The sequence below is a fragment of the Neophocaena asiaeorientalis genome, unplaced genomic scaffold (assembly GCF_003031525.2).
Source record: "Neophocaena asiaeorientalis asiaeorientalis breed wild unplaced genomic scaffold, Neophocaena_asiaeorientalis_V1.1 scaffold302, whole genome shotgun sequence".
Lineage (NCBI taxonomy): Eukaryota > Metazoa > Chordata > Mammalia > Artiodactyla > Phocoenidae > Neophocaena > Neophocaena asiaeorientalis.
In genome coordinates, this window is record NW_020174038.1 from 1901758 (window position 1) to 1928316 (window position 26559).

Genomic DNA, 26559 nt, shown 5'->3' on the forward strand with positions numbered 1-26559 from the left:
TCCTGGGGCGAGCTGCGGGCAGACCACGGTGCCTCCTGCCTCTCTGGTTCCTCAGAAGAGACCTGATTTGTTGAGAAAATGCTCTCTTGGGCGTGCTTGCTGTACACTGTATCTCTTGGCTGTGGCTCCGTTGGCCTCGCCTGCCACATTCCAGGTTAAAATAGCTCACGCTCCTTCCGGGCGGGACCTAGCGGAGTCCCCAGGGCCTGGGGTGTAGAACTGTGTGGAGAGAGGGAGGGTCTGCGGTTGCCTCGCTTCCTTTGGACAGGCATCTGTCTGCACCTCTCAGCCTCAGCCGCCAGGCCTTCGTGGGACCCGCAGAGATGCCAACTGTGTCATCTGAACATTTAGAGCCTGGGGTTATCCATCTGCAGTCCCTCCTGCCCAAATCAGTCCTGTGACTGGAACTTTCTAGACATTTTAAATCCTTGCCGTGGAGGAGAGCAGTGTCTCCCTCCAATAGCAAAGTACTCCTGCAGTGACGGGGCTCAGACTCCAAGAGGACAAGAGGTTCAAAATTAACCAAGGAAAGTGATGCGAGCACTAATCTTTGGGGCATCTCAGCAGGGATGCCTGGTTCATCCAAATTCATTACCTTCCAAGTGATGGAATCATCTGGGAAATAAATTTCTTATTAAAATATAAAATCTCCCCAGAATCCCACTTCAGAGGGAGATTTGGGGGAAGGAAATCCTACCCAATTTTAATTATTCCAGGGATGTTTGTGGTGGGGGGCGGCAGGAAGCAGAATTGTTTCTTGGTGCCAAATCGAAATCTGCTTCTGTGCTATCTGTCGGTTTCCAGGGCACACAGCTTGGACTGCAGCTTTGCTCAGGCCTGGGGCTTCGCTCGGAACAGAAAGAGTTAGAACCACTGGTCCAGCTCTGGGCTGCAGTGATTCGGAGGGAGAGAAAGAGGTGAAGCTTGCTCTGGGCATCCCTGAGGGCACGGGCACTCACCTCTCCCCTGGGTGTGCATTTTACGTTTCAGTGAGAGACCTCATTCCCTTGGAGACTTGAGAGCAAAAGCCAACTCAAGAGGCTGTCTTGGGTTGGGTCCCTGAAATAGTGATTTTTTTTTTTTTTTTGCGGTACGCAGGCCTCTCACTGTTGTGGTCTCTCCTGTTGCGGAACACAGGCCCCGGACGCACAGGCTCAATGGCCATGGCTCACGGGCCCAGCCGCTCCGCGGCATGTGGGATCTTCCCGGACCGGGGCACGAACCCGTGTCCCCTGCATCGGCAGGTGGACTCTCAACCACTGTGCCACCAGGGAAGCCCCTGAAATACTGATTTATTGATGGACTGTTCTTATGCAAAGGGGAGTGAGACAGGCTCAGGAGGAAGAGTCAGCCAAGGCGTATTCTCAGCTGCATGCTGGCCTCAGCCTGATCTGGGACCAGAGGGCATGGATGGCACTGTGGAGATATCCCACCTTGAGGCAGGGGCTGGCTGCACACTGCTCTTGAAGCAAGGGCTTAAACTTCCAGGCGTTTAGGGTGAGGGGTCTCGCATCAGCAGAGGGCAATTCTCAGGAGGATGCCCTCAACCTTCATGGAAGCGGGTGGTGGGTGCCCCAGCCCAGTGGAGGACACCTAGGTTGCCACCGAAAGCATCCACCTCAGGGATGCTGTCCTGCTTGATTTCACCTGGACTGGTTATAGTAAAACTACAAGTTCTTGTCACCTGGGCAAGGAAGCACCACTCATCTGTCTGTGAGAGGTTCACTTTCCTTTCCAGACCATCACACCTTAGCAGGTTTCAGATGGGTTCTGTAGAGGGATGGGGAGGAAGGTGGATACACAAGTGAATGTAGCTGGTCAAGCATTATAGCTTTTCCCTCGGACCCAGCACCGCCAGCCACGGACGTAAGCAGTCAGCTATTCATCCAGGCTTGTTAAAAATCAGGGCATAAAAAGAGCTGATTTCATTCACTTTATAGCAATGCAGTTTCCCCCAGGAAAGGCAAGACTGGCCAAGATATGTGTGGTCCATACCTTTTGTGTGAAAGATGTTTTCAAGCCTTTTCTCCCTTGTATATGCCTGGCCCTCCCCCTGACCGTTACCATGGTTCTCGCGTAATACCCACTTACTTATACTGTGCAGCGTTAAACATACTTAGGCTGTGTCCAGCACTTGCCTTTCTGTTATTTGGAAATGGTCACCAAAATTTACAACTTTTTACGTTCCCAAACCCAAGTTGCCATTTCCTTTCACACCATGAGGTTCTGATATCCAGATCCTCTACACACCCCAGATTTGGGGCTGGGTGTTCTGTTGTCACCTGAGTCTGTTCCTGCTTCTAATAGACCAAGACAGAACCAGGAATCCTATTCTGTTTGGCTATTTGGATCTGAGCTTCCGGGTAAGAAGTTTTTTGTTTTTTTTTAATGATGTGACAGGAGAACGTAGAAGTGTCTGGAAAGTGTTCAAGACCAGGGAAGACACTGTGAGAAGACGATCCCACTGAGTCCTCATGGCTCAGACAAGTCAGATGTGCCCCTGGCTCCATCTGTGGCACCAGCCGTGGAAACTTTGGCCACGGGTAGCTGTTTCCGAGGCTTCTCCACTCGCTGCTTCACCCCATCCCGCTCTGCTTCTCCCCGCCCATGTCTCAGAGCAGGTGCATCTTCAGGTGGCAAGGACCCACAGGCAGGCTGGGGTCTCAATGAAGAAACGCCTGTCACTGAACACGAACAGGCCACTTCGGAGCTGATGGGCAGACAGGCGAGGTGCGTGGCTCATTTGGGATCCCGTCATTTGTAAGGAAGGGACGACGGACTGCCATGCGCACAGCCAGGGACGTGGGAACAAGTTGCCCCCCCACACACACCCCTGCAGCCTGCACTCGTGTGGCCTGGATCCCATTCCCGTGGTGACTGAGTGCAGGATTCCTTCGGGATGATCAAGGGGATGTTTGTGGGAGAAGCAGCGTTCGTGTGGTTCCCGGGTTAACCTGGCTTCCCAGAAACGGAGCCTCATGGCATGAGCGCTCATGTGAGAGTAATTTGGAAAGGGCTCCCTGGAAAACTGGTGGGAGAGCGAATAGTGGGACCAGGGAGGGTGGGGACGCCGTGCCAAGCAGAGACTTTGGCTCAGAGGAGCCCTGGATGCTGGCTCTTGGGGGTGGAAACACCCTGGCAGGCTGGCGTGAGGAAATGGTGACGGATCCACGGGAAGGCGGGTGCAGCACAGGCAGGGCTGGCTCGGGTCCCTCCCAGCGACTTTCCGTGGAGTTCACGGGAGTGGTAGCTGCGCCAGGACAGTGCTTCCTCCATGTCAGACCTCGCTCTGTTGTAAGCTGGCATCTTCCGGGAGCCCTGATACCAACTCTTTGCATCTTACACTGTGGGTCCCAACACACCAAAGCAGATATGGGGGTACCAGCATCCCATGGTCAGAAATGTGCAAAGCATAAGGTGGCGCCCTGGGACGGAGCTCCTGCAAAAGGTGCCAACATGCCTTCCATCAGGATGTAGCTCAGGTCCCAGGAGAATCTAGGTCGACTCCTAGCTCATTCTCAGCCGATGACAAATGTCAAGATGCAGGTAGACTTTCCCAGCACTTACATGAGGCAAGAATGCTGGGCCAGTCCCTTTTGGGACTGGAAGGGGCCAGAAAATTGTTCTGTCTGAATAGGAAGCCCTGGATGCAGAAAACTATTCACTGCAAGGCGCGCGGTGGAGCAGAATCCCAGACTCGACAACACAGTCCAGGGTTCTGTTTCTCTAGCCCAAGGCTTAGTAAACAGCTAATCAGGAAAGCTGACCAATTTTTGTCATGGGTCCCATTCTGGGTTCTAATGTACCATGAAATTCAGTGCAATTCCACATGCTCTTTCAGATTCTGGGTGAAGTCTTTTCTTTTGGAAAAAACAAAGCTAGGGTTTGCCTAAGCATGTGCTTGAGCCCTGTGAGCCTGGGGAAGTGTGAGCTGAGCCCTGACTCGTGGATTCTGAAGAGGCTCCTGTGGTGGAGAAGAAAGGGCGCCTGCCTTAGAGGGCCTGACTCGGGGGCACGCTTGCTTTATGAACCTGGCCTCGGTTTCCCTCTCTGTAAAGCACAGAGCTGTGCGGGTAGCCGTGAGAATTTGTAAAGGTCACATTAGGGAAGCAATGACCTCGTCATGCATGAATAGCTCCTACTGTTTCCACTGGAGAACTTGGCTTTCGTTCAGGGAGAAACACATGGAAGAGTCCCCACCTCATTAAAACCCAGACAGCTGTGCTCCTTCCACCTCCACACCTTGGTCTCTGATTCCTCCCCACCTGGAGGGGCATCCTCAACGGCCTCCCCTTCTTCAAGGCTTCACTCAGGACTAATCCACCCCGTGCAGCCCTTTCGCACTGCTCTGGTTCACACGGGCGCTTTAGTTCCTGACCCCAAATACCGCCTACTCTCTAACCCATGTTCATGTAGATACAGATAAATTATTAATGTAGTTATAGATAAAGTTATCATTTCAGACAGAGGGAAATAGTGGCAGGGTTCATCTTCCCAAATGGCTGCAACAATAACTCCAGGACCACGTGTGCTTCCAGAATCTTGTCCATCCCCCAACCCTCCACCAAAAATCTAGACAAAGAGTCTACTGCCCCATCCCCATCAGGGAAGTCAGGCCTTTGTAAGCACCAGACCTACAGAAGGTGGTAGAAATGTTCTGTGTGACTTCCCAGGATCCGTCATAAAAGGCTGTGCAACTTCCTCCTGGGTCTCTGTCTTGAATCACGTGCCTTGTAGCTCTAAGCCTGTGTAAGAAGCCCTCACGCTGAAGGGACCCTGAGGAAGAGAGAGGGGTGCCCAGGAGCCCTAGCAGTTCCAGCCCCTGGTGTCTGAGTCCCCCCAGCACAGGTACCAGAAAGGCAGTGAGGGAGGGAGCTTCATGTTTCCAGTCCCAGCCGCTAGGTCATTGCAGTTGTGTGAGTGGGGAGGTAAGGACCACTTACCTGGGGCCAATCAACCCCCAGAGTCCTGAACCATAATGATAAAATGTTCTGCTTGTCTTAGACGGCTACCTTTTGGTTAGTTATTATTCAGCAACTGATACGTATCATATACACATACACATATGTGTGTGCACTTATATACCTACATATACGTTTGGGGATATAGCCTGCTTTCTGTTGTCCTCCAGTTTGTGTGTTCGCACACTTACATCTGGCTTCCTCAACTGGGCTGCAAACTCCAGAAGGGCAAGGCTGTGTGGTCTGCGCCCTAGTTACCCTCTGCCAGAGTTAGACCAGCACAGTGGGTGTAACAACTACGCCGTGCACTGTTGAGTTAAATGGATGGAGAAACGTCTGTGTGTCCCTGAAAAGTCTGCTAGCATTACAGGATGCATCTGTGATCATAAAGAAATCAGAGTCTTTTTGGTCTTTGAATCATTCTCAGAGGAACCTTGTACCCTTGGAGAGAACCATTTGCTTGAAATCACTGAGAATAAGCCACTTGATTTGCTCTGCTTCTGGGTCATAGATAACGCAGCTCTCGCCAGCCCTCCCACCTGTAGGCACCTGACCACCGGCCTCTTAGATTAGCCGGTGATTATGCCGGACCTTGTTTCCTTGGTCCAGGACCCCCAAGGAGTTTGCCATTTCCATCTTCAGATGAAAAAGCATCTCCTCATCTTCATGTTACCTAGGACATCAGAGATCTTTACGCAGTTAAGTTTGACAGTCTGGTCATATTTATTTGAGCGATGCAAGAAAAATAAACATTGGAGTCGATCCTAGAATAATATTTGTTCCCTCCCACCCCCGAAAAAATACATATCTCAAACATCAAAAGGGTCTTTCCTTTAAAAAATTATTTCAGTAGATTTTCTCCATCGATCTATATGAAATGCTCCCAAATTTGGTGTTTACATGAGAAAAGGTCAAAGAAGTAATGATATGAACTTCTTTTTCATCCTTTGAAAGTCTGCTAAGTCATCCCACCCTACTCACCTGTCCAGTGTGCCAGGTGAACTGCAGGCCCACATCCTTAAGTACGTGTTAAAACAGTCCTTGGACGGTGGGGGTGGAGAGAGGATGTTCATTGCCTTTGATTAGCCTTTGCCTCACACGGGCCCAAGATTTTTCCTGGTTTATGACAGTAAATGCGTACGTCTGCCTCTGGCCTCTGTGACATCATGATGAAGTTTATTACATCACGAAGTTTATTACATCACAAAATTTATGCCACCGCCCTCTGCGTCTTCCTGTCCCAAAATAATCATGTTGATTTCTTTAAGGAGTTCTTTGACTGTTTTCAACTCCAACCAACGCTGTAATGAAATATAAGCACATAGAAAGACACAAGCTAACCAGAAAAGACAAAAAATCCTAGATTCTGAAGGGGGCAAGCAATCATTGACTTGTCACAGGGAATGTGAGGGAGTTCTGACACCAGAACAAAGTGAAACCTGTCCTTCCGCCTTATTTTTAACACAGGTTGTGCTATTTATGAGTTTGGTCTCAACCAACTCAGGAACTGAGCAGAATTTTCCTTTTCTTCCTTTAAAAAAATATTAAACTTTACTGCTTGTATGTGCTTTATGTAATGGCCTGATTTAGTCAAAAGTTTGTTTGCTGCCTACTTTTCTTTTCTGTTTCTGAAGCTTCATAAATTAGTCTGGACTTGGAAAGCCTTTATTAAACACCTGCCTTCTATTGCTGTGAATTCCAGTTTGCCAGCTTCATGTGCGACATCAGAATCTGACACTTTGGGGAACGTGTATTCCTCCAGACACCAAAAGGAAAGTGGGATGTGATTTCCCTGCCTTGGCTGTTAACTGGGTTCTGACAGCACTTTGCCTCCTAACACACTTTCTTGCTTCTGAGCCTTCGGGCATCACCTTCAGAGACATCAGAACTGCCACAGATGCGTCTTTGGATGGCCTTGACCTTGAAATATTTATAGCTGAGGGCTTTGGAAGCCTGCAGGATCTCTTCGTGAATCTTTCACTGTACTGAGTGCGCTAAGTCCAATCCTTGGTTTAACCGTATGAGTTGGTATGAAATTAGGTCACCTCCCAGCCCTTTCATCATAACTTGCCAGCCCATCCAGTGACCTTCCTTCACTTTCCCCAGCGTGCTATTTACCAGTGGGTCACACAGTTATTTCGGGCTGCATTAGTTCCATGGAGGACTTAATGCAGCTAGTAGCAAGTTTGGGGAACGTGTCACGTGCATTTAGTTCACTGGAAATTTTCTGCAGCAGGTTATGATCTAGGATCTATTCTGGACTTGACTTCCCATCATTGGGTACATTGGATTAATGCTCCTGTAGGAACAGTTATCAACTCTGAACAGAATAAAGAAAAACAATTGTTTAAAAGCTCTGGAAAGTGAATAAATAAAGCAAGCCAGAGACTGGAGGGTTTATGATGTTTCAGAGAAGGGAACCACACTGTGCGAGGACCACACCCATTGGCTTTTCCCAGTGCAAGTTCCCAGGATGTGCACTGTGTGGGGATAGAGCTCTAGCAGAGCTACACCCGTGATCTTATTGGGCTGAGACGTCAGATTAGAGTGAGGAGCTCCCAAGCAGCTGGAATTTGGGGGACATCCCAGAAAGGAAGAATTCACAGAGGGAGAGCCCAAAACATGCATATAAATTCCCCTCAAATTCTTGACTGACCCCAAAATTATGCATGCCTTCGGGGAAACTCCAGGCACTTTCTGGGGAACAGCAGCTGAAAGGCTGGAACTGCCGAGTAGAGATTTCAGTAGCCACCAGCGCTGGGGAGACAGAGTTTGCAGTTCAAGTCGCCAAAGTTAAAGAGGGTTGCTTAAACAGCTCAGGCTTTCCATTGAAAACCTAAGGACCATATATCAGGACCAAGAATATAATAAAAATAGCCTTTATTAGAAAAAAGCCTAAGACCAGCACCAGAGATGACCCACCACTAATTTAACTTTCTGTTCCAACAAAACTCAGCACTCTTCAGTGGAAGACAGCAGAGTGGAAGACTGTACAGTCGAATATACAGTCAAAAATTACTAGACACACCCCAAGTAGATTCTAGATCCTCTTGCTTTGATCTGCCCGCTCCAAACTGTGGCCAGTTTTGCTCTGCTAAATACAAGACAGCACAAGGCTTTCTTAAGATATCTTTTTTGTCATCAGTTCATATATATCCTTGGTCTATACCCTGAGAGCCTAGTTGGAGAACAGAGTCCATTGTGGAATCAAAAGGCATTTAGTCTCTTTCACTCAAAGCTGTAATGTGCCACTACTTGAGCCCAGTGATGGGCTAAGAAAATGGAGAGAAATGGCTATAAGAATTACTTTTTGTTTAGGATTAATTACACTCCTCTTAATTTTCATTCATATTCAGTGACAGTTATTTTCCAAAAGATGGATCCATGATAGTTGGAATCTAGACTTTGGATGCACAAACTTAATGATCCAACAAAAAAAGCCTTGAGTTCTAGTCTACCCTTCAAAGAGTTTCTGGTGTATCTAGAAGATCCCTGAGTGTTTTGACCCCAAACCATAGGTAAATTGTCAAAAGTATCTAATGTATGGTAACGTAAAGGGAAAATGGTTTCCTCCAGGTAACATCTTCGTTTTCCCTCAAGGAGAGTCCAGGGGTTGCCAAATACTAAATTAAGAGTAAATACAGCTTGTATTTTGCCAACTGAATTAGCCAATAGTTTGTCTATTTATTTACATCTCTTCCTACAACTAGCTGTGAGTTTTCTTAGATATTTATTTCATTATTATAGACTAGATTTCAAGATAATATTTTATAAATGGATAACCACCTAATACATCTGCTTGAATATATTTGGCATATTTGGGTGATCATATTGAAACTTTTTTTTTCAGTATGAGTTCTGAATATGTTGTTTTTAATTGAGATATAATTGATTATTGAAGCACTTTTAATCTCCCTCCAGCTTTTCAATGGATTATACTCGAAATCAGGTGCAGATCAAAGGAAATGACAGTTATCACTATTACCAGGAGTAACAAGGGCCAGTTATTCTTTCTTTTTAGGATTTTATCAGCAAAGCTTCAGTGCAGGGAAATAAGAAGCACACATGCCCCCGTTTCCTCTCCCATAACCATGGCAGACATTGTTAGCAGATCACGATGCTCTACCACAATGAACCCCATCTAAGATGCAGCCTAACAGTCAGTCATTACCAATAAACTGATGAACATATGAGATGAGGTCTACTTTCTATCCCTGAAATTGATGATCATGGAATAACATCATGGAGAAAAAGAAAGCAGGTTTTGAAAGGGGAAGCAGAGGAGAACTTTAACAGTGCTTCTCACCAAATCCTTCTGCTAACTACCTTTCCATCTATAGACCAATAGAACACTAAAGGTTGCTTCTAGCTCTGAAATGCGATGAGTTAACATTTTAAAAAATCACTGATTTTGAAATTACCAGTCATTTGGCATGCACACTTCATCTTCAGTAGAATAAATGCTTAAAGAGTGAACGTTTTCAACATAGATTCCTGTAGGGAATTGTTACATTCAAAAATAACTATTTTAATGACATTTCTCCTAAGAAAGTTTTTCACTTAGGCTCATCTTCTCCAAGGGTGCTGAGAAGGAATGAACATTCTTTCCAACCCTCGTGTGTCGGAGCCGTGTAGTGGGTTTCTGCATACATCAGAAACCCACCTGTTGGTCTGTATTTCTCTGGATCAAGAAGCAGACATGGGAACACAAGAGATGCAATACCTGGGTCAGACCCCAGCTCATCCATCCAAATGTTCTGTCTCTGCCATTGGCACCAAGGGCACCAAGGGGCATTTTGAGGAACAGAGCAGCCCAAGGAGAGCATAAAGTTCTGAACACCACAGAGCTATTTACCATAAATATTTCATTTCCTTTAATAAGAATTCATTACTGACACAGCCGTGATGACCCCACAGGAGCAACAACTGCGAGTGGTAGCCTCTTGCCTCTGCAAAGAGGCCTCCTTCCCTCTGCGGCCATGCCTGTGGCCTGAGAACACAGCATTATTCATGGGATCACTGTATTTTCTACAGTAGCTGCTGGCCCAGGCACTTGAGCAGCGTGGGTGCCTTGGTGTTTTATTATTGATAAAGAAATATGTTTCTAGTTCATCAAATTACATTTCAGGGCCCTGCCAGACCAAAATTCTATGTAACTAATGACTGGGGTTCTTCAGTTGCAAAGAATGTCTGTTCCCTTCCAGGAGAAAAGCTTGTGGGATGATTGTTTAACATCTTTTGCCAATATGGACATGAGAAAAAGAGCTCTGGAGTGGAAATCAAGGAGCTTGTCATGGGTGTTGGATCAACTTCTGCACCATGAAAAAGGGGCAAAGACCGTCTCCTAACCTGCCTTCAGGAGGGAGGTGGTTCTGTGCTGCTGTTCACAATGCAGGATGCATCACTTCTCTATAAATGCATGGAAGTGAGGCCATTATTGGAGGTGAGATTCACCTGAATATGGATGAATTCTCTGCTGGAAAGACTAACCTTTGTTGAAATGGAGGGGTGCAAGACTGCAAAATTCCTAGCTCCCTCTGTCTAAATGTGGATTTGCCAGAAGTAGGCCCTCAGGCAAACTCAAGTACAAGTTTATTTTGGAGATGGTTTAGATAGGGGAGTCAGGAAAAGAGACAGGGAGGGGAAGGCAGCCAATCAAAGGAGTGTTACAAAACCAGTTGTCACTCTGGGTAGCTAGACCTTAATCCCGCTGAGAACTGTAGCAAACAGCACAGAATACTCCTCAGTTCTCTCAGCCACGCGGTGAGGGAGCTGGGGTACTTATACACCCACCTCCCATCAGACTTTGGTGGAGGGCTTCTCCTGGGGCAAAGAGCCATAGAGATTCTGCAGCTCATCCAGCCTGCAGGATCTGGGCAGAGCTCCCATCCTCAGCTTTGGAGAAAGTCCTCAGGCAAAGAGATGCAAGTGCTGGGGGTTACCCAGACTGAAAATGGTAGGACCCCAGGAAGGTGGGCAGGGCATTGATGCCTTGGGAAACACCTCCTGCCCCTATTTCTCCTTCTCCATTATTTAATAGAGTAAAAGGACCTACCATTTAATCATTACTTACCTGATTCTAGGTACTGCATATTTCATAAGTATCATCACAATTAATCCTCATAATAACTGTATAAACTGCTATTGTTTTCATTCTCTCATTTGCACATTAAGAAATTAAGACGGGAAAAGGTTCAGGGATTTTTTCCAAGGCGACAGAGCTCATGAGTGGTGAAGGAGGGCTTCAAATCCAGGTGTTCAGGCTCTTATAAAACCCTGGCTTCCTGTGCTAAGCAAATGTCACCACATAAGCATTTGGCTGAGACGACCTTTGTCAGTGAATTTGACTCTGCTACCTTTTTGAGTAATAGTTTGAGGGGCCCTAGACTGAGGCTTCTGGTTGCCATGACCCGTGTTACATCCTCCTTCACAGAGGTGTTATCCACCGTCTTGCTTCCACACACACATCCACCCATTTGAGTCTAGGACTTCATTTCTGGCTTTTGAAAGGGAGGAATTGCACCCTTAAAAGTCAAGGGGAAAAAAATGGTCCATTTGCCTTTTCTAATACAGAGGGACCAACATGCTAGAAAGTCAGACCTCAACTATGACGGGACGGCTCCTCCATGAACATGGTGTGAACATGGGCTGGTTACTTGCCTTCTTTGGGCCTTGGTTTGCTCATCTATACGTTGAGGATAATGATTCCTATCCCGTAGAAGCAATGAAAAAGTGGTAAATACATATTTACAGTACTCCATAAAGATTAGTTCTGTGCTTCAATTCAGGACGCTTAAATTATTGGTGTGATTTCAGAGTTGAGGCTTCCCTTGCTTCCAGCCTAACCTTTTGTTCACTCATCTGTTAAATCCTCAATGATCAGGACTGTGCATCCTTTATCTTTCTGGGACTGGGGTTAAGTACAGTACCCAGAGTATGCATGGTAAGGGCTAAATAAGTACTTTTTTCTTTTGCACAATTTGGTTTGTTAATAAATTTTCCCTTGTTATTGACAGTCCTTAGAATGAGACGCAAATTCCATTGATGACCTCACAGCAGCCTGCACCCTCCTGTTGCCATCAGGCTCCCCCTTGTACCCCTGTGTTCTGCTCAGCCTCACTGAGCCTGAAATGCCCTGAAACTGTTCTTTTTTTTTAAGTTTTTATTGGAAAATCGTTGATTTACAATGTTGTGTTAGTTTCAGGTGTACAGCAAAGTGAATCAGTTATACATATACAGGTATCCACTCTTTTTTTTTTTTTTAGATTCTTTTCCCAATTAGGCCATTACAGAGCATTGAGTAATTCCCTGTGCTATACAGTAGGTTCTCATTAGTTATCTATTTTATATATGGTAGTGTGTAAATGTCAATCCCAATCTCCCAATTTATCCCTCCCCCCCTTTTCTCTTGGTAACCATAAGTTTGTTTTCTACATCTGTGACTCTATTTCTGTTTTGTAAATAAGTTCATTTGTACCCTTTTTTTTAGATTCCACATATAAGCAATATCATGATATTTGTCTTCCTGTGTCTGACTTACTTTACTCAGAAAGACAATCTCTAAGTCCATCCATGTTGCTGCAAATGGCATTATTTTGTTCTTTTTTGTGGCTGAGTAATATTCCATTGTATATATATACCACATCTTCTTTATCCGTTCCTCGGTTGATGGACGTTTAGGCTGCTTCCATGTCCTGGTTATTGTAAATAGTGCTGCGATGAACACTGGGGTGCATGCGTCTTTTCGAATTATGGTTTTCTCTGGATATATGCTCAGGAGTGGGATTGCTGGGTCATATGGTAGTTCTGTTTTTAGTTTTTTAAGGAACCTCCATACTGTTCTCCATAGTGGCTGTACCAATTTACATTCCCACCAACAGTGTAGGAGGGTTCCCTTTTCTCCACACCCCTCCAGCATTTATTGTTTATACATTTTTTTTTTTTTTTTTTTGCGGTACGCGGGCCTCTCACTGTTGCGGAGCACAGGCTCCGGACGCGCAGGCTCAGCCGCTCCGCGGCATGTGGGATCTTCCCAGACCGGGGCACGAACCCGTGTCCCCTGCATCGGCAGGCAGGCTCTCAACCACTGCGCCACCAGGGAAGCCCTGTTTATACATTTTTTGATGATGGCCATTCTGACCAGTGTGAGGTGAGCCTGAAACTTTTCAAGTTGTAGATACATCCACTTTCACAGATTCTTTTGCAGGTAATTTTATTCAGGGGCCTTCATTCATGACGAATGTGTTCATTTGATCAACGAACACTCATTAAGCAACTGTCTATTACAGGTGCTTAGGTAGGCATAGGAGATACAAAGAAGAATAAATTTCCTCCAGCCTTACCCACGCTTCCCCAGTCTAGTGGAGAAGACACGAGAAACCAAAGGTTGCCTTGAAGCCTCACGTGCAAAATGCTGTAGGGATGCTGAGGACATGTTTGCTATTGCATTGCTTGGATACGCTGGGTAACAAACAGCCCCAAATCTCAGTGGCTAAGAAGAATACAAATACTGTTTATTACTCATGCTACCAGATGTGCACATCAGGGGTGTGGGATTCTGATATCAGTTGCTCAGGGACCAGGCTGATGGAAGATTCATCCTGACAGATGTTTCCATGAAGGCTTAACCAAGAGCGTGCAAGGTAGTGAGTCAGACGCTGGCTGTGAAAGTCTGCCTAGAAAGGGCAGACAGCCTGTTGTTTTGTTCACATTTCATTAACCAAAGCATACGGCGTGGCCGCATCTAACCATGCAGCGGGCCTACACGTGTGCTCCTTCCAGGTATTGGAACAGGAAGAAATGGGATATTTGTTCACAGGCTGAAAGGCCATCCAAGTTGGAATCCAGTTGTTGGGTGTTTTATTGAATTTTCCCTCCCAGTGTCCTTTCTCAGCTAATAATTCTGTCCTGGGTGTACACAAAAGCTGTGTCCTGGGAGGAGGGCTCTCTGAGTCCATTCACTTGGTATTTGTCATTCTCTTTCGTGGACCCGGACCTGGTGGGTGCTGCCCAGAGAGTGGTCCTGCCCTCCGGGAGCTCACCGGGTGGTTGAGTCCAAGGTACGACTGCAGTTTGTTGGAAAGTCACATGTTGGGTACACACACAGTACGACAGGGCCACCAAAAGAGGGTCGGGAAGGCTCTGTGGGAGGCTGAGTGTTACCACACCTGGCAGACTGGGTTTCCCAATGTTCGTACCAGGGGACCAGGGAGCAGCAGGCATCACGGGGGCGAGGGGTGGGGGAGTACCAGGACAGATCAAAGCGTCTAAAAGAGAAGCATGAAGTCACCCATTGCTGCAGGGGAGGAGTTGGGCAGTGTCAAGACCCCAATTCTTGGTGCGATCCCCAAGGGGCCAATCAAGATGCTCTGGGTATTTTGTGATTAAAAAAATAAACAGGGGCTTCCCTGGTGGCGCAGTGGTTGAGAGTCCGCCTGCCGATGCAGGGGACACGGGTTCGTGCCCCGGTCCGGGAAGATCCCACATGCCGCGGAGAGGCTGGGCCTGTGAGCCATGGCCGCTGAGCCTGTGCGTCCGGAGCCTGTGCTCCGCAACGGGAGAGTCCACAATAGTGAGAGGCCCACGTACCGCAAAAAAAAAAAAAAAACCCTGGATGAGAGAAGGGCGTTGTGTTGGTTTGCAGCCGCACAGATTCCTTTCACTCTGGTGTTTTAAGGGAGCCTGGCCTTTTCAGGTGTGTTGATCTTCACTTTGGGCTGTTCCATTGGATCGATACGTAATTAGTACGTCTAAAGATGCCGTGAAAGCCCCTGCTGCATTAAAAAAGAAACCCAAAAAACTCTCCATCCCCTTCAAACCTCCATTTAGACTCATCAAACTCAGGCCTCAGGAAAGTGGCCAGGAGAGAGAAGCAGGCCGCTGATTGCCGTTGCCTTGGTAAGGGGAATCCGCTCCCTCCAGGCTCTGTGGTTTCCATGGGAACAGCACTGCTTGCCTCCGCCGCCCCAGGGCTGGCAAGATGTGCTGGAAAGAAAATTGGGGGAGAGAGAGAGACTTTGAGGATTTTGAAGGTGTTTGGGGGAACCCTCAGCTGGATGTGTTGCTGTTCCTAGCATGACAAGGGAACCTCGGGCTCCCAACAGCCCGAACAGGGAAGCACTTACCAGAGGCTCATGCACTCACGCAGCTCCTTCAGACTGGACGCCACCCTGGGGAAACAGACGCAGAGGCCTGGCAGGCAGGAGTTGGTGACTGGTGGATTTTAACACCAACACTGTGAGGAATGTGTCCTCGGCCCCCTGCCGGGCAGCATCCCACCATCATTATAATTAGGAAGAAATGCAATAGGTACCCGGGAAGCATGGCGGGAGGTGTTTCACACATGCTGTCTGTGCTCTTCCCGGCAACACTGCACGGATGGCATCCACACCTCATCTCACAGATGAAGGAGGTGGGCTCAGAGAGGAGAAAAGATAACGTGTGAGTGGTATAGGTGGGATCTGAACCCAACCCTGATTCCGCATGGTGGGTTCTTACATGGAATCTAACCAGCAGTCCCAGGATGACGATAAGTTCCCAGCAATGGTGAGCATCCTAGCTCAGGCCTTAAGAAACGCCCTTGGTTCTTTTGGATTTGGATGCAAGAAGCACTGCCAAGTGGAGGGCGGCTGGGATGGCATCAGTACCGCCATCAGCTCTGCGGGACGCATTGCAGGCCCCACCTGGTTTTACAGACGAGGAAACTGAGGCCAAGAAGTGCTGGGCAGAGTCTTCCAGTCCAGCGGGCCACCCTGTCTCCGTTCACTCTTCTTGGGCAACTGCAGCTCTTCTGAAAGCGCTGTTTCTGGGGCGTGCTCCGGACACGCAGGCTCAGCGGCCATGGCTCATGGGCCCAGCCGCTCCGCGGCATGTGGGATCCTCCCGGACCCAGGCACGAACCCGCATCCCCTGCACCGGCAGGCGGACTCTCAACCACTGCGCCACCAGGGAAGCCCTGGCAGCTATTTTCTTGAACCGTAGGGCCAGCTGGGAAAGGCTGACTCACTCCATCCCTGGTCAGTGTCCCAGTCCCCTCCCTTCAGAGCTCTTCATCCTGCTGACACTTATTAGGCACCTGCTGTATGCACTGACCGTACTGTGTGCGTGGACCAGAAGCAGCGGAGACGAGGAGCCGCAGCCATTTTTCAGATGGGCCAACAGGTGGATTGAGGCCCACAGAGGTGAAGTGACATGTCAACAAAGGCCACACCGTGGGAGGCCTGGGTGTGAACCTCACAGCTCCAGATGCCCTACTGAGGACACTTTCCGGGGCCCAGGCTGACCCCTTCTTAGGGAGATTAAACACCATCATACCAAACTGCTTTAGAACCTGGACAAAGCAACGCTGCGTGAAATAACAGCGTGTGTACTGGTAGACACTGTGTGGGGTGCATAGGAGGGGCTGATGAGATAAGTCATGAGCACTGGGGGCATCCCTCCAACAAAGCTGCTGCCCCCGTGGGTCTCTGGTGACAGGGCTGCTCCCGGGACACATCCTCTGTGGCCAGGGTCGTCTGCTTCTGCCCTTCGCAGATGAGCCAGATAAGATTCTAACGTGGTGGATTCGATGCTTAATAGAAGAACAGGTTACAATGCAGCCCACTGTGGTGCGCTCTGAACACTCAGGCACCGCCATGCTAGACTCGGAAGGCACAGCACAACGGCAGTTTACCCAGACTTTTAGGCCCGGGCCCAGGGTCTTCCTTCTGCCACCTCCACCCCACGCCCCGCCGCTCTGTGCTGACGCCAGTTATGCAGGAGCAAGCTAGGGGCTCTTCCTCCTATTCATAGAGACACCCCGTCCCTCTTCCCTTGCATTCCGTCAGAAGAGCGCTTGGAGGATCATGGAGATCATGGGCGTCCCCTGCAGACACCACGCAGACCATGCAGGCATCACCACGCCACGTGCGAGGATGGTTTCTTGATGCGCCTGTGACTCTCTCTAGGGCCTTCTCTGTTCCCAGGAACACACCTGACTTGGCCAGTGCAGAGGTGTGCAGAAGTGTTAAGGGTCTGCCCTAAAGTGTTGAAGACAGCCTTAAACATGACGGATGGGGGTCCATGTATAGCCCCGGGGCATGTTCTGTAGTGGCTCCCAGAGGGGCCCTGGCAAGTCTGAGCCTATGTATCAGCTCCTTCCCTTTCTTATCTTACCTCGCCACTCCCCTCCTGGGGTCACCTGCTGGCCTTCAAACTGTTGTCTGGGGGCCTGCTCTGGAGCGACCCACCTATGAAGGAAGCTCATCTCTTGGAGGGCAAGAGGAGACAGCCCCAGCTCAGTTGTTAAAAGAAATCTCTTTTCGTGACGTTTTTCCAAGAGATGATGTATCTCTAAGAGGGAGCGTGAAATACCTGCAGTATTCTCTGCAAGGTGTGCATTAGCTCTTTGAAATCATTGTAATAATTTCACCGGCAGCCCAGTGCATGTTTTCAGAGGGGCTGCCATGAAGGGGCGGTCGGAGTGGGAACCGTGTCAGGTGAGGCTTCCCGGGCATACTTCTGGCCGCTCTTCCCACATGCCTGGGATCCACCAAAGAAGACGTCTGTTGCTGTTCAGAAGCAAACCAATTTGAAAGCATTTAATTAACTCTCCACTGCCTTGCATTCCCCCCAGCTGACCCCCTGACACACCCACGCTTTGTCTCAGCCACTGCCCAGCCACCTTCAGCTCAGTGAGGAGGTCCGGCAGGGCCGGCTGCTCTGCTCACAGCCCCCAGCCCCCCCACTGCTACACTGGGATCATCTCACGGAGAATTTCACCGATTTTCTCGTGGCCAGTCATGGGTTCCGACAGGAGGAGACACCCTTGACCGGGGACTAGGAGTTTCTGGCTGGTGATGAATCAGGCACCAGGCCAGGAAGAGCAGATCAAGACGGGGACACTGCCAAGCCTCCCACTCCCCAGAGAGAGAGGAGGGTCCCTGAGCCGTAAGGAAAGAGAAGCCTGAAGGAGAGTGCTGTGGTCCCCACGCCCACTCCCCCCTCCCGTCCCCTCCTCACCCCGCCCAACACGTGCTTGGCCAGGACTTTGGACAGCATTCAGCCCCTCCGGCGTCAGCACTGGGCTCTGTGGGTCCTTCCCCATCCACGGGCACAGCCCTCAGCCTGGTCCTATCCAAGAGCCCCAGCCAGCTCCCAGGGTTGGCTGGGCATCCAGGCCTCTGCCGAGACCCTCCCCTACCAAAACTCAAAGCCCAGAGGATCCACCTGGTCATGGTCATTCCACTCACTGTTGAGTGCCAAGGGGATTTAAAAACCAAAATGCCTGGATTCGAAACATAAATGTATCACATACTGACATAGTACCCTTGATCAAACCATTCCTGCAGGTCCTGGTGGAGAGGCAGGGATGACGGAGCTGGCATGGTGTGGGCACCTTGCAGACGCGGACTAGTAAGGCTGCCTGCACCGTGGCCTTCACTCCCTTCACCTGCTGCCCTCAGCCAGGGTGGGGTAGGAGGGATGAAAGTAGCTGGCTTCCATATATCAGCACCAGAGGTACCTCGATGCCCCCTCACTTTTCCCACTTCCTCCTCGCTGATGGTAGGCAGTCCCCACGCGTGAATGTTCTGTGTGGCGCCCATCACAGGGCAGACCCTGGTTTCAGTTTCCCCAGGATGACGGCTGTCCTGATCAATACGCTAACCAGGCCAACCACCCAGTCTCCACTTCTGGGGGTAGGTGGGCAATGGGATGGTCACATTGACCCGGGAACTGCCCGGCGCTGAAAAGCCCCGTGGCAGCTGCACAGAGAAATGCAAAGGAACAAACAGCCTACCTGCTTTCCTCTGGTGTGTGGAGGCAGAATTTAGATCAGATCAGGTCCCCTGCTTGGAGGGGCCCCCAGAAGGAAGAGGTCACCGGGTGGAGTAAGATGGTTAATAGATGCCGGGAGCCGGGATCACAGCACGAGGGCGGCCCCGGCCCGTCTGCTGGGTGCGTGGTCCTCGTTGTGGACCCTCTAGCATGGTGTCCGGTCCGGCTGTGCCTCGGGTTCCTCATCTACAGCACGGGAGCAGCAGCTTTCTGTCCCGGGTCAGAGGCGTAGTGGGTGCGAAGTGCAGGGCCCACGCCTGCCAGGAGCAGAGCTCACTGCGTGCGCCGTTGTCAACTCTGCACAAGTCTGTGTGGCCGTCCTGCCCTCAGAGCCTCCGTCTCTGCCCATCCCGGCCTGTCAGCAGCCAACCCATCCCACGGGCGCTGAGAGTTCATACAGACGAAGGGCACATCAGGAAGGACCTGCGGGCAGGGCTTGTCATCTTCAGAACCACGGAGTGGGGCTCAGGGTCGGCCAGGTCCAGGCGCAAGGTGGGCCGGACGGTGACAGGAAATCTGGGCTCTGGGTGCCCGAGGGTGAGAGACAGGCCTGCCCTGCAGGGTTCCCTCTCCTTAGCTTTGCCCCACAGCGGCCATCATCAGCGTCCTGGGTTTGGAAAGTGGGCAGAAAGGATGATTTCTCGTGGTTTCTGCCCTGTACTGGACTCCCTGGGGAGGGGAGGGCAATGTGTTATAGAAGTGAGAGCCAGGAGGGAGTCATAAGAAGCCCAGGCCCCGGGCCAGGGCAGGAGTGGGACAAGGAAAGGAGGGACAGAGGGACAGTTTAGAGCAGGGACTTAATCCTGTGTGTGCCACGGACCCCTGGGTAATCCCTGAAGCCTGCAGACCTCTGCTTGGGAAAACATTTCAGTGTTTGCAAGATGTGTGAGGTGACAGAGGGAGACTGATCCACTGAAATGAAGTTGTCACTGTGTTAGAAGATAGACCTGCACGATCGTGGTTCCCGTGTTTTCTCACGAACCCTTGGTCACAGGTGGCGGTTTGCAAGCCACCCTCACGCTAAAGTGATGAGTGAGCCATGAGGATGGCAGGACAGAGGATCATGAACGTGTCTCCTGGGGGCAGAGCCCGGGTGCTTCTAGCACAGCTGCAGTTTGTTGCCTCCGTTCTTATCTGGAGGAAACACCAAATTCCAGTTAGAGATTTGTGAACATATAGATGTAATCTTTCCTCATCCAGGTGGCGGCGCTGTCCCAGACCTCCCGCCCTGAAAGTGTTGCCACCTGTACTGAGCTGTTTTTCTCTCTCCCTTCTGTAGCCCTGCACGAGTTCCCCAATGACATCTTCACCAACGAGGACAGAAGACAGGGGGCGGTGGTCCTCCACGTGCTCTGTGTAAGTACCCCTCTGGTGGCCCTGTCTTCAGTGCCGGAGGGAAGGCTTGGCGGGGGTCTTGGGGGGCGGGATGCAGAGAGGTGCCCTCAGAGGAGTCTCCCCTCCTGTTCACATACGGGCCCAGCGGCTCTGCAGCATGTGGGATCCTCCCGGACCGGGGCACGAACCCGTGTCCCCTGCGTCGGCAGGCGGACTCTCAACCACTGCGCCACCAGGGAAGCCCTCCAAATGTACTTTTAAAAAATGTTTTTATTGAAGTATAGTTGATTGACAGTGTTTCAGGTGTGCAGCACGGTGATTCAGTTACGTAATATCTCTGTGTGTGTGTATATATATACGTGTACCTATTCTTTTTCAGATTCTTTTCCATTATAAGTTATTACAAGATGTTGAGTATAATTCCCTGTGCTTTACAGTTAGTCCTTGTTGTTTATCTGTTTTATATATGGAAGTGTGTATCCAAATGTACTGTTTCTAAGAGGCCACAGGTGTGTACACTGGAAGATACCTGGATTTTTCTTTCCTTGATACCCATGCCCAGGGCGTGGGTTCTGAGGTTGGGCAGAGCCTGGGCTCTCTCTGCTGAAACGCCACCTTCTTGAGGAGGCCTTCGTTTTCCAACCAGCCTTTGTCAACTGCCTGTCTTTCCCCTTACCCAGCTTTACTTTTCTCCACAGCACCGAGCACTGTGACATGATATTATAGAGTTATTTGCTTACTGCCCGTCACCCTCACTCACACATCAGCCCCATGAGAACAGGGACGTAGTTTTGTGCGTGGCTTCCTTCCCAGACCTGTTCCTGGCACATGATGGGGCCAAAGTATTTGTTAAATTCGTGGATTAAATGTAATGGCACGTAGTAGGTGGTCCATAAAAGTGTGTTCTGGCTCTTAATATCCACCACTGCCCTAGCACTTCGTCCACAGACCCAGTGGCTTGAAGGCCTTTGATTTTCCTTGTCCCCATTCGGAGAGTTTGGGGAGGGTGCAGGGGTGAAGCTGTCTCGAAGGAGTGGCTGCAGAACCAGAAAGACCCAGGGCAGAGGCTCCACTAGGTCCGTCACTGTGCTTTCCCATCTCGGCGGCATTCACTCTCCCCCGGAATGCTCTTAATTCCGTTCTGGTTACTTATTGCTGGGAAACAGTCTCCAAATTTAGTGACACACCCAAGAACCACTTTCTGTTTCTCATGGGTTCCAGGGGTCAGTAGTTCAGAAAGGGCACAGAGGGGATGCTGTACCCCCGGATCCGGGGCCCGGGGTGGGACGATTCGGACGGCTGGTGGTGACACCGATGGCTGGGGCTGGAGCCATTGCTGCTGGAGGAGCCCTCGAAGAAGGCTCGTCCACCCCCTTGTTTGCTGTCCGTGTCTGCGGTGCCCAGAGGACTAGGTCGCCTGCGCTGCTGACCAGAGCACCTTGGTGTGGCCCCTCTAGCGTGGCTCCACGTGGCAGCTGAGGGTTTGCAGAGGGAGGGTCACGGTGACAAGGAAGCAGCCCTGAATGGCCCGGCCTTAGAAGTCACACACGTCATTTCCAGCGGCCTCTATTGCAGTCACACATACACCATGACTCAGGGGAGGGGACAGAGACCTTACTTTTCCAACCACACCTGACCTGAGTAGGTCAGTGGGCACACCCTGGGCTTTGGAGTCAGACCAGACATGGGTTGGGGCCCAGTTCTGTGCTCCCTGCTTTGTGTGTGGCTTCCGGTAAGATATTTACCTTCTGGACGCATAAGCTGCCCTCAGCGTGACCCCCTTCCTGGTGAACTTTCCCCACTCACCCCAACCGGCCAATACCCTGCCTGAAAAACAGGCACGAGGGATCTTCTGTCAGCAAAGACATTCTCTAAAAATACCAAACGATAGAGCAGACTCTGCAGCCTCCTGCCCTTCAGCGCAGTTACAGGCACCCAGCAGTTACTGTGGATGGCAGCTGCCACCCCTGGCACCAGGGAGCCTTCCTGGTCACCGGGCTGAGAACGCCCCAGCAGCCTCAGTGCCCTGATGCCTCGGCATGTGGGAGATGAGGCTTCCACTCTCGGCCCGGGCCCGAACGGCACGAGCTTCCGTCTCCCAAGGCAGTGCGGTTATCTGCCGATGGCGGGGCTCCACCTCCCACCGGGGTCCTGAGGAGGGTCCGTGCGCCTCGTCCTCCTTGAGCCGAGGGTCCCCGTAAGGCCTCTGCCCTCTGTGGCAGTGCATCCCAGGCAGGCATGAAGGCCAAGTAGACGAACAAGGGTAATTCTCCCCTTTGCTTAAAGGTGCTTTTTTTCCCCACGTGCCTAAAAGAGTGGATATAAGCCTGCAGCTTCACACTTTGTCATCACTGGCTCTGACCCCCATCCTCGGCCCTGGGCCCTGCATCATAGAAACCACAGGGCAGGGAGTCCAGGGGCCAAGGTCAGCGTCCACCCCTTCAAGACCACGCTCCAGGCACCCGGAATTTCAGAATTCTCCACCCAGGCAGCCTGTACCTATGGCCAAGGACTGCGCAGGCCTCCTCCCCGGACCCACCTCTTAGAGGGAGGAGACCCCAGTGGAGAAGCCTGACCTGCTGCCTAGTGGGGGTCCGCGTGCAGGCAGGTGCAGGACGGGGCCGGGCTCGGCCCAGGAGGGGCCCCTCTTCTCCACCTGTCAGGGTGGGCCTGCTGGTGGCCTCCCCAGGGTCAAGGAGCAAGTCTATGTTATCCTACCCTTGAGAGTATAAGCCCCCTGGGGGGACCTGAGCATCACGAGAAACCCTTATGCAGCGTCTGACGAGTCGCAAAACAAAAGCTGCTCAGTCCTTGATTGTTCAGCACTGAGACAAACTGTTCTTTTTACCCCTCCACCCACTATGGCACCCAACACATTTAAGGCGCTTAGAAATTGTCAGGTGAACGTTGTTGGTTGTAAGAAAGGCTGCCAGGGCTAACCTGAGCTGTTTCGGTGGCCAGTGAACAGATAGATGTGTGAGTCAGAGCTACGGGAGCTACATACAGGTTCCTGCACTCAGCCTGCTGGAAAGCATCTCCAAGCCCCTGCAACATGGTGGCACCGGGCTGGACCCTTCTAAAAGCCCGAACACAGCTCACCCTGCAGGAGCCCGCTGTCTTGTAGGCAGGCCCACCTCTGGACCGCTCCCACAGTGTGTGAGCGTGGCCGTGGTCCCCCCAGTGCCGTGGGAACGCAGTGAAGGCTCCACCCAGTGCTGGAGGGCAGCTGAGTGGGTTTGAAAAGTGGGCAGGCATTTTCCAAAGGAGAAGGGGGAAGGGATTCCAGGCAGGAACCAGAAACCCGTGATCGAAGATGTAGACCCTCGAGTCCAGGGGGTCTGGAGTGAGCGGAAACTAAGGTGGGAGGGTGGGAGGTACCAAGAGGTGACTCGGCTGCTGGCTTGGAAGTGCGGGGAAGCAGCCCCCAGTCACCATCCCTCCTCGCCTGGGGAATTGGATCAGGCATGGCCAGAGGTGACCCAGAGCAGTCTGCTCCCCAGCCAGGCGACAGAGGTCCAGGAAGTCCAGCGAGGAAGGCTCAGGGCCATTTGAGTAGGGGGTCCCAGAATGCAGGTACCTGAGGAACACCTCTCAGGACATCATAAATGGGATGTGGGGACTCGTCATCTGGCCTCCTCCAGTGAGGGGACGGAAGCCCTCTGTGGGAGGGTCCCAGAGCTGTGTCCTGTCACCCCAGGCCGCCCCAGGGAGAGGGCCCCAGGAACCGACTGGCAGTGATTTGGGGTCTCCACCGGAGTGCCTGAGCCTTTCAGAGTATAACCCAAAACCCGATTAAACTTTACATTTGCACCTAAACTCACATACCCCTTTCCACACAGACCCCGTGAGCTTGCTTTTCACCCGAGGCTTTTCACGTAGCTGCTGAGTTCAGCCGGGTGCTGGCCTCTGGTCACAGGTGGTTCCGAGGACTCCCCCAAACCATCCTTCAATCTTCCTTGTCAAAAAAGCTTACCTCTCTTTTTCTTTCCTTTCACACAAATACTTCCCTCTTTTGTGTGAGCTTTGTGGAAATCACGTAGCCATTTCTCGTTAAAATTTCCCTCTTTTGTGTGAGCTTTGTGGAAATCACGTAGCCATTTCTCGTTAAAATTTCCCTCTTTTGTGTGAGCTTTGTGGAAATCACGTAGCCATTTCTGGTTAAAATTTCCCCACACTGTGACTTCAGCTTTCCCTTGGCTTTTTCTGGTTTTGTGGCTGTCAGAAATGCTCAGGCCTGAGACTGCACTAGAAAAAGAGTCCTTCCGACTTTCTTTCCATATGGGTTCCTTCCTAGAGTGCAAATCCGTCGTCTGTGTAACTTTATCAGCAATGCCTATCCCCGAGGAAACACACTTGTCTGAGAACTTGCTTTACAGTCAGCCTGTTCTGACGTTGAGATGCTGAAAGCAGTGTTGCCTGGTCTGTGAGGAAATGTGCACCCTAGAAACTCATGGGCCCTGCCCCAAATGGACAAACAAGCCTGTAGATAACTGTGGAATCATGCTTTGTTGGTGATTTATAAATACCTTGTGACATTTTGCTGCTCGTCCTGCATGTAGACAGCTGAATCTCTGCGATTGTGAGCCGGGCTCCACATTTTCTCTTCCAGTGAAGAAGCTTTAAGTCATCAATATTTGAGATTCTTTCTCAAGACTGGTCTGTCTTTAATAATCAGCCTCCACAGCAGAAGTAAATGCCCCCTGTGTGCCTTGTTAGCTTTCGAAGGGAGTCTGCCTAAGTTTTGAGCCTTCTTTTTGCATTTGTAGTGTGATTCCTCTCTTTCGGTGGGCAGAGATTTCTACGTGCTTGGGTGTGAGGTGGTAAAGTATCGCACTCCTGGAAATGAACGTGGAGGCCTTACAAACGCAAATTCTGCTAAGTGAGTCTGGAAGATGGGCTGCTAGCTGGTCCAGTGACTCAGACCCACCCATGGACCAGCCCAGGAAAGAAACATCAACGAGAATGTTTCTGACATCCATCCTTATATTCTAAAACCTAGACGCTCTGTGCCCACGGAAGAGACTTCTTCCTCCGAGGAGCTTTTAGGGTCACATCAGGCTTCCCAGGGTGGCCAAAGGGATGCTCAGGCCACCAGGAGGTCCCTGACCATCTGCCTTCAGCCAGCTCTGTCCGGTGGGGGGACTCCCTTGTCCATATGTCCATCCTCACTGCATCCCAGTGTCCAGTGCCCATTTTAGTGGCTCCCACGTGAGGAGAGGAGATGGGCTCCCAACAGCGTGGATGTTTGAGAAGCACAGGCAGGAGCCGTGTGCTGGGCCATCGTGCGAGGGCTCCCGCCCAGGGAGGTGCTCCAGGAGCAGCAATGGGGACCGTTCATGTCAGTCCCTGCAGCATCCCCATAGGATGGTGTCCAGGGCTGGATCCCCAAGGTTGGTGGTCTCCCCAGGCCCCCAGCTCCTGTCCACATTTCTCTCCTCCTTCTCTGCGCCGGAAGTTTTTGATCTGGTCTAGGAATTGGGGAAACTCACTCTGTGAGCCTGCATCCAGATTCTCCCTTATTCCCAGATCAGCTTTTTGAACTCAAGAACTTGCTCATTTCTGTCTCATGATTCCATGAAGACCTCCTGTCTCCCCAGAGCTGCAGAGGAAAACAACTGGCACTGGAGGAAGGCCCCTGGGACAGAGGTGGTGAAATGTGATTGGGATTCGAGGGTGAGGCTGTTCAGATATCGTCCTCCCTCTGCAATTGTGGTTTCTCTAGGTCCAGTCTGTATTTCCTTGATGTCGCGGCATTGCCCGCCTAGCCCAAGCAGAGTGCCTGCGTGCCCTGGCTCTCTCTGTCCTGCCCCCTCTAGGCCATCTCTGCCCCCGCGCTGCCCCCGGCTCCCGCTGGTGTCCTCTGCCTCTGCTCTGCTTGCTCACTCCCCGCCCCAACCGCACTGTTCACTGTCCCTTAATTCACAACCCCCAGAAGCCTTGTGTTTTTCCTGCCAGACCATGGGTCACCAGCCGACCTGACACTTGGTCAGGTCTTCCTCAGTCAGGGAGACTGAAGCACAGGAGGGTGGGCGGATCCTGAAGGGGGACTCTTGGCTTTGCAGCCTGCACCCTAACTCCAACCTAACCCCCCACCCAGAGCGAGGTGAAGGCTACTTTGGATGTGCTCCCTGGGAACCTGGGGGAGGGCCCCATCTCAGGTGGGAAGGACTCCCTTCCTCTCCCTGACTCCTCTGAACTCCAATCCCCTTTCAGTCCTGGGGGAGGAGGCTCTCTGGAAGGGGCCTCACTCAGTGGATATCATTTCCTTGTGGGCTGGGCTGCTTCCAGTTATCTGTTTAATTATAATATCTGGAAAATAGTTTCCCTGGATCCACTCCCTTCCCTGGGGCCCAGATTGCTTTTGTTAAGAGCCAAAGAATAAACTAATTGATGCCCTAGCCAGTTCTCAGGGGATGGAGGGGCCGGGTACCAGCAGGAGGTGGAGGGG

General features: G+C 50.9%; 1 protein-coding gene across 2 annotated transcripts in view; it reads left to right on the plus strand.

Moving 5' to 3' along the window:
• SLC24A3 (solute carrier family 24 member 3) overlaps positions 1–26559 on the plus strand; it is a 394577-nt gene that overhangs the window by 184640 nt on the left and 183378 nt on the right. For both annotated transcript variants that reach the window (XM_024753731.1, XM_024753730.1), the window contains exon 2: positions 20056–20132. In XM_024753731.1, coding sequence (XP_024609499.1) covers positions 20056–20132 — 77 coding nt within the window. The remainder of the gene's footprint in view (positions 1–20055; positions 20133–26559) is intronic.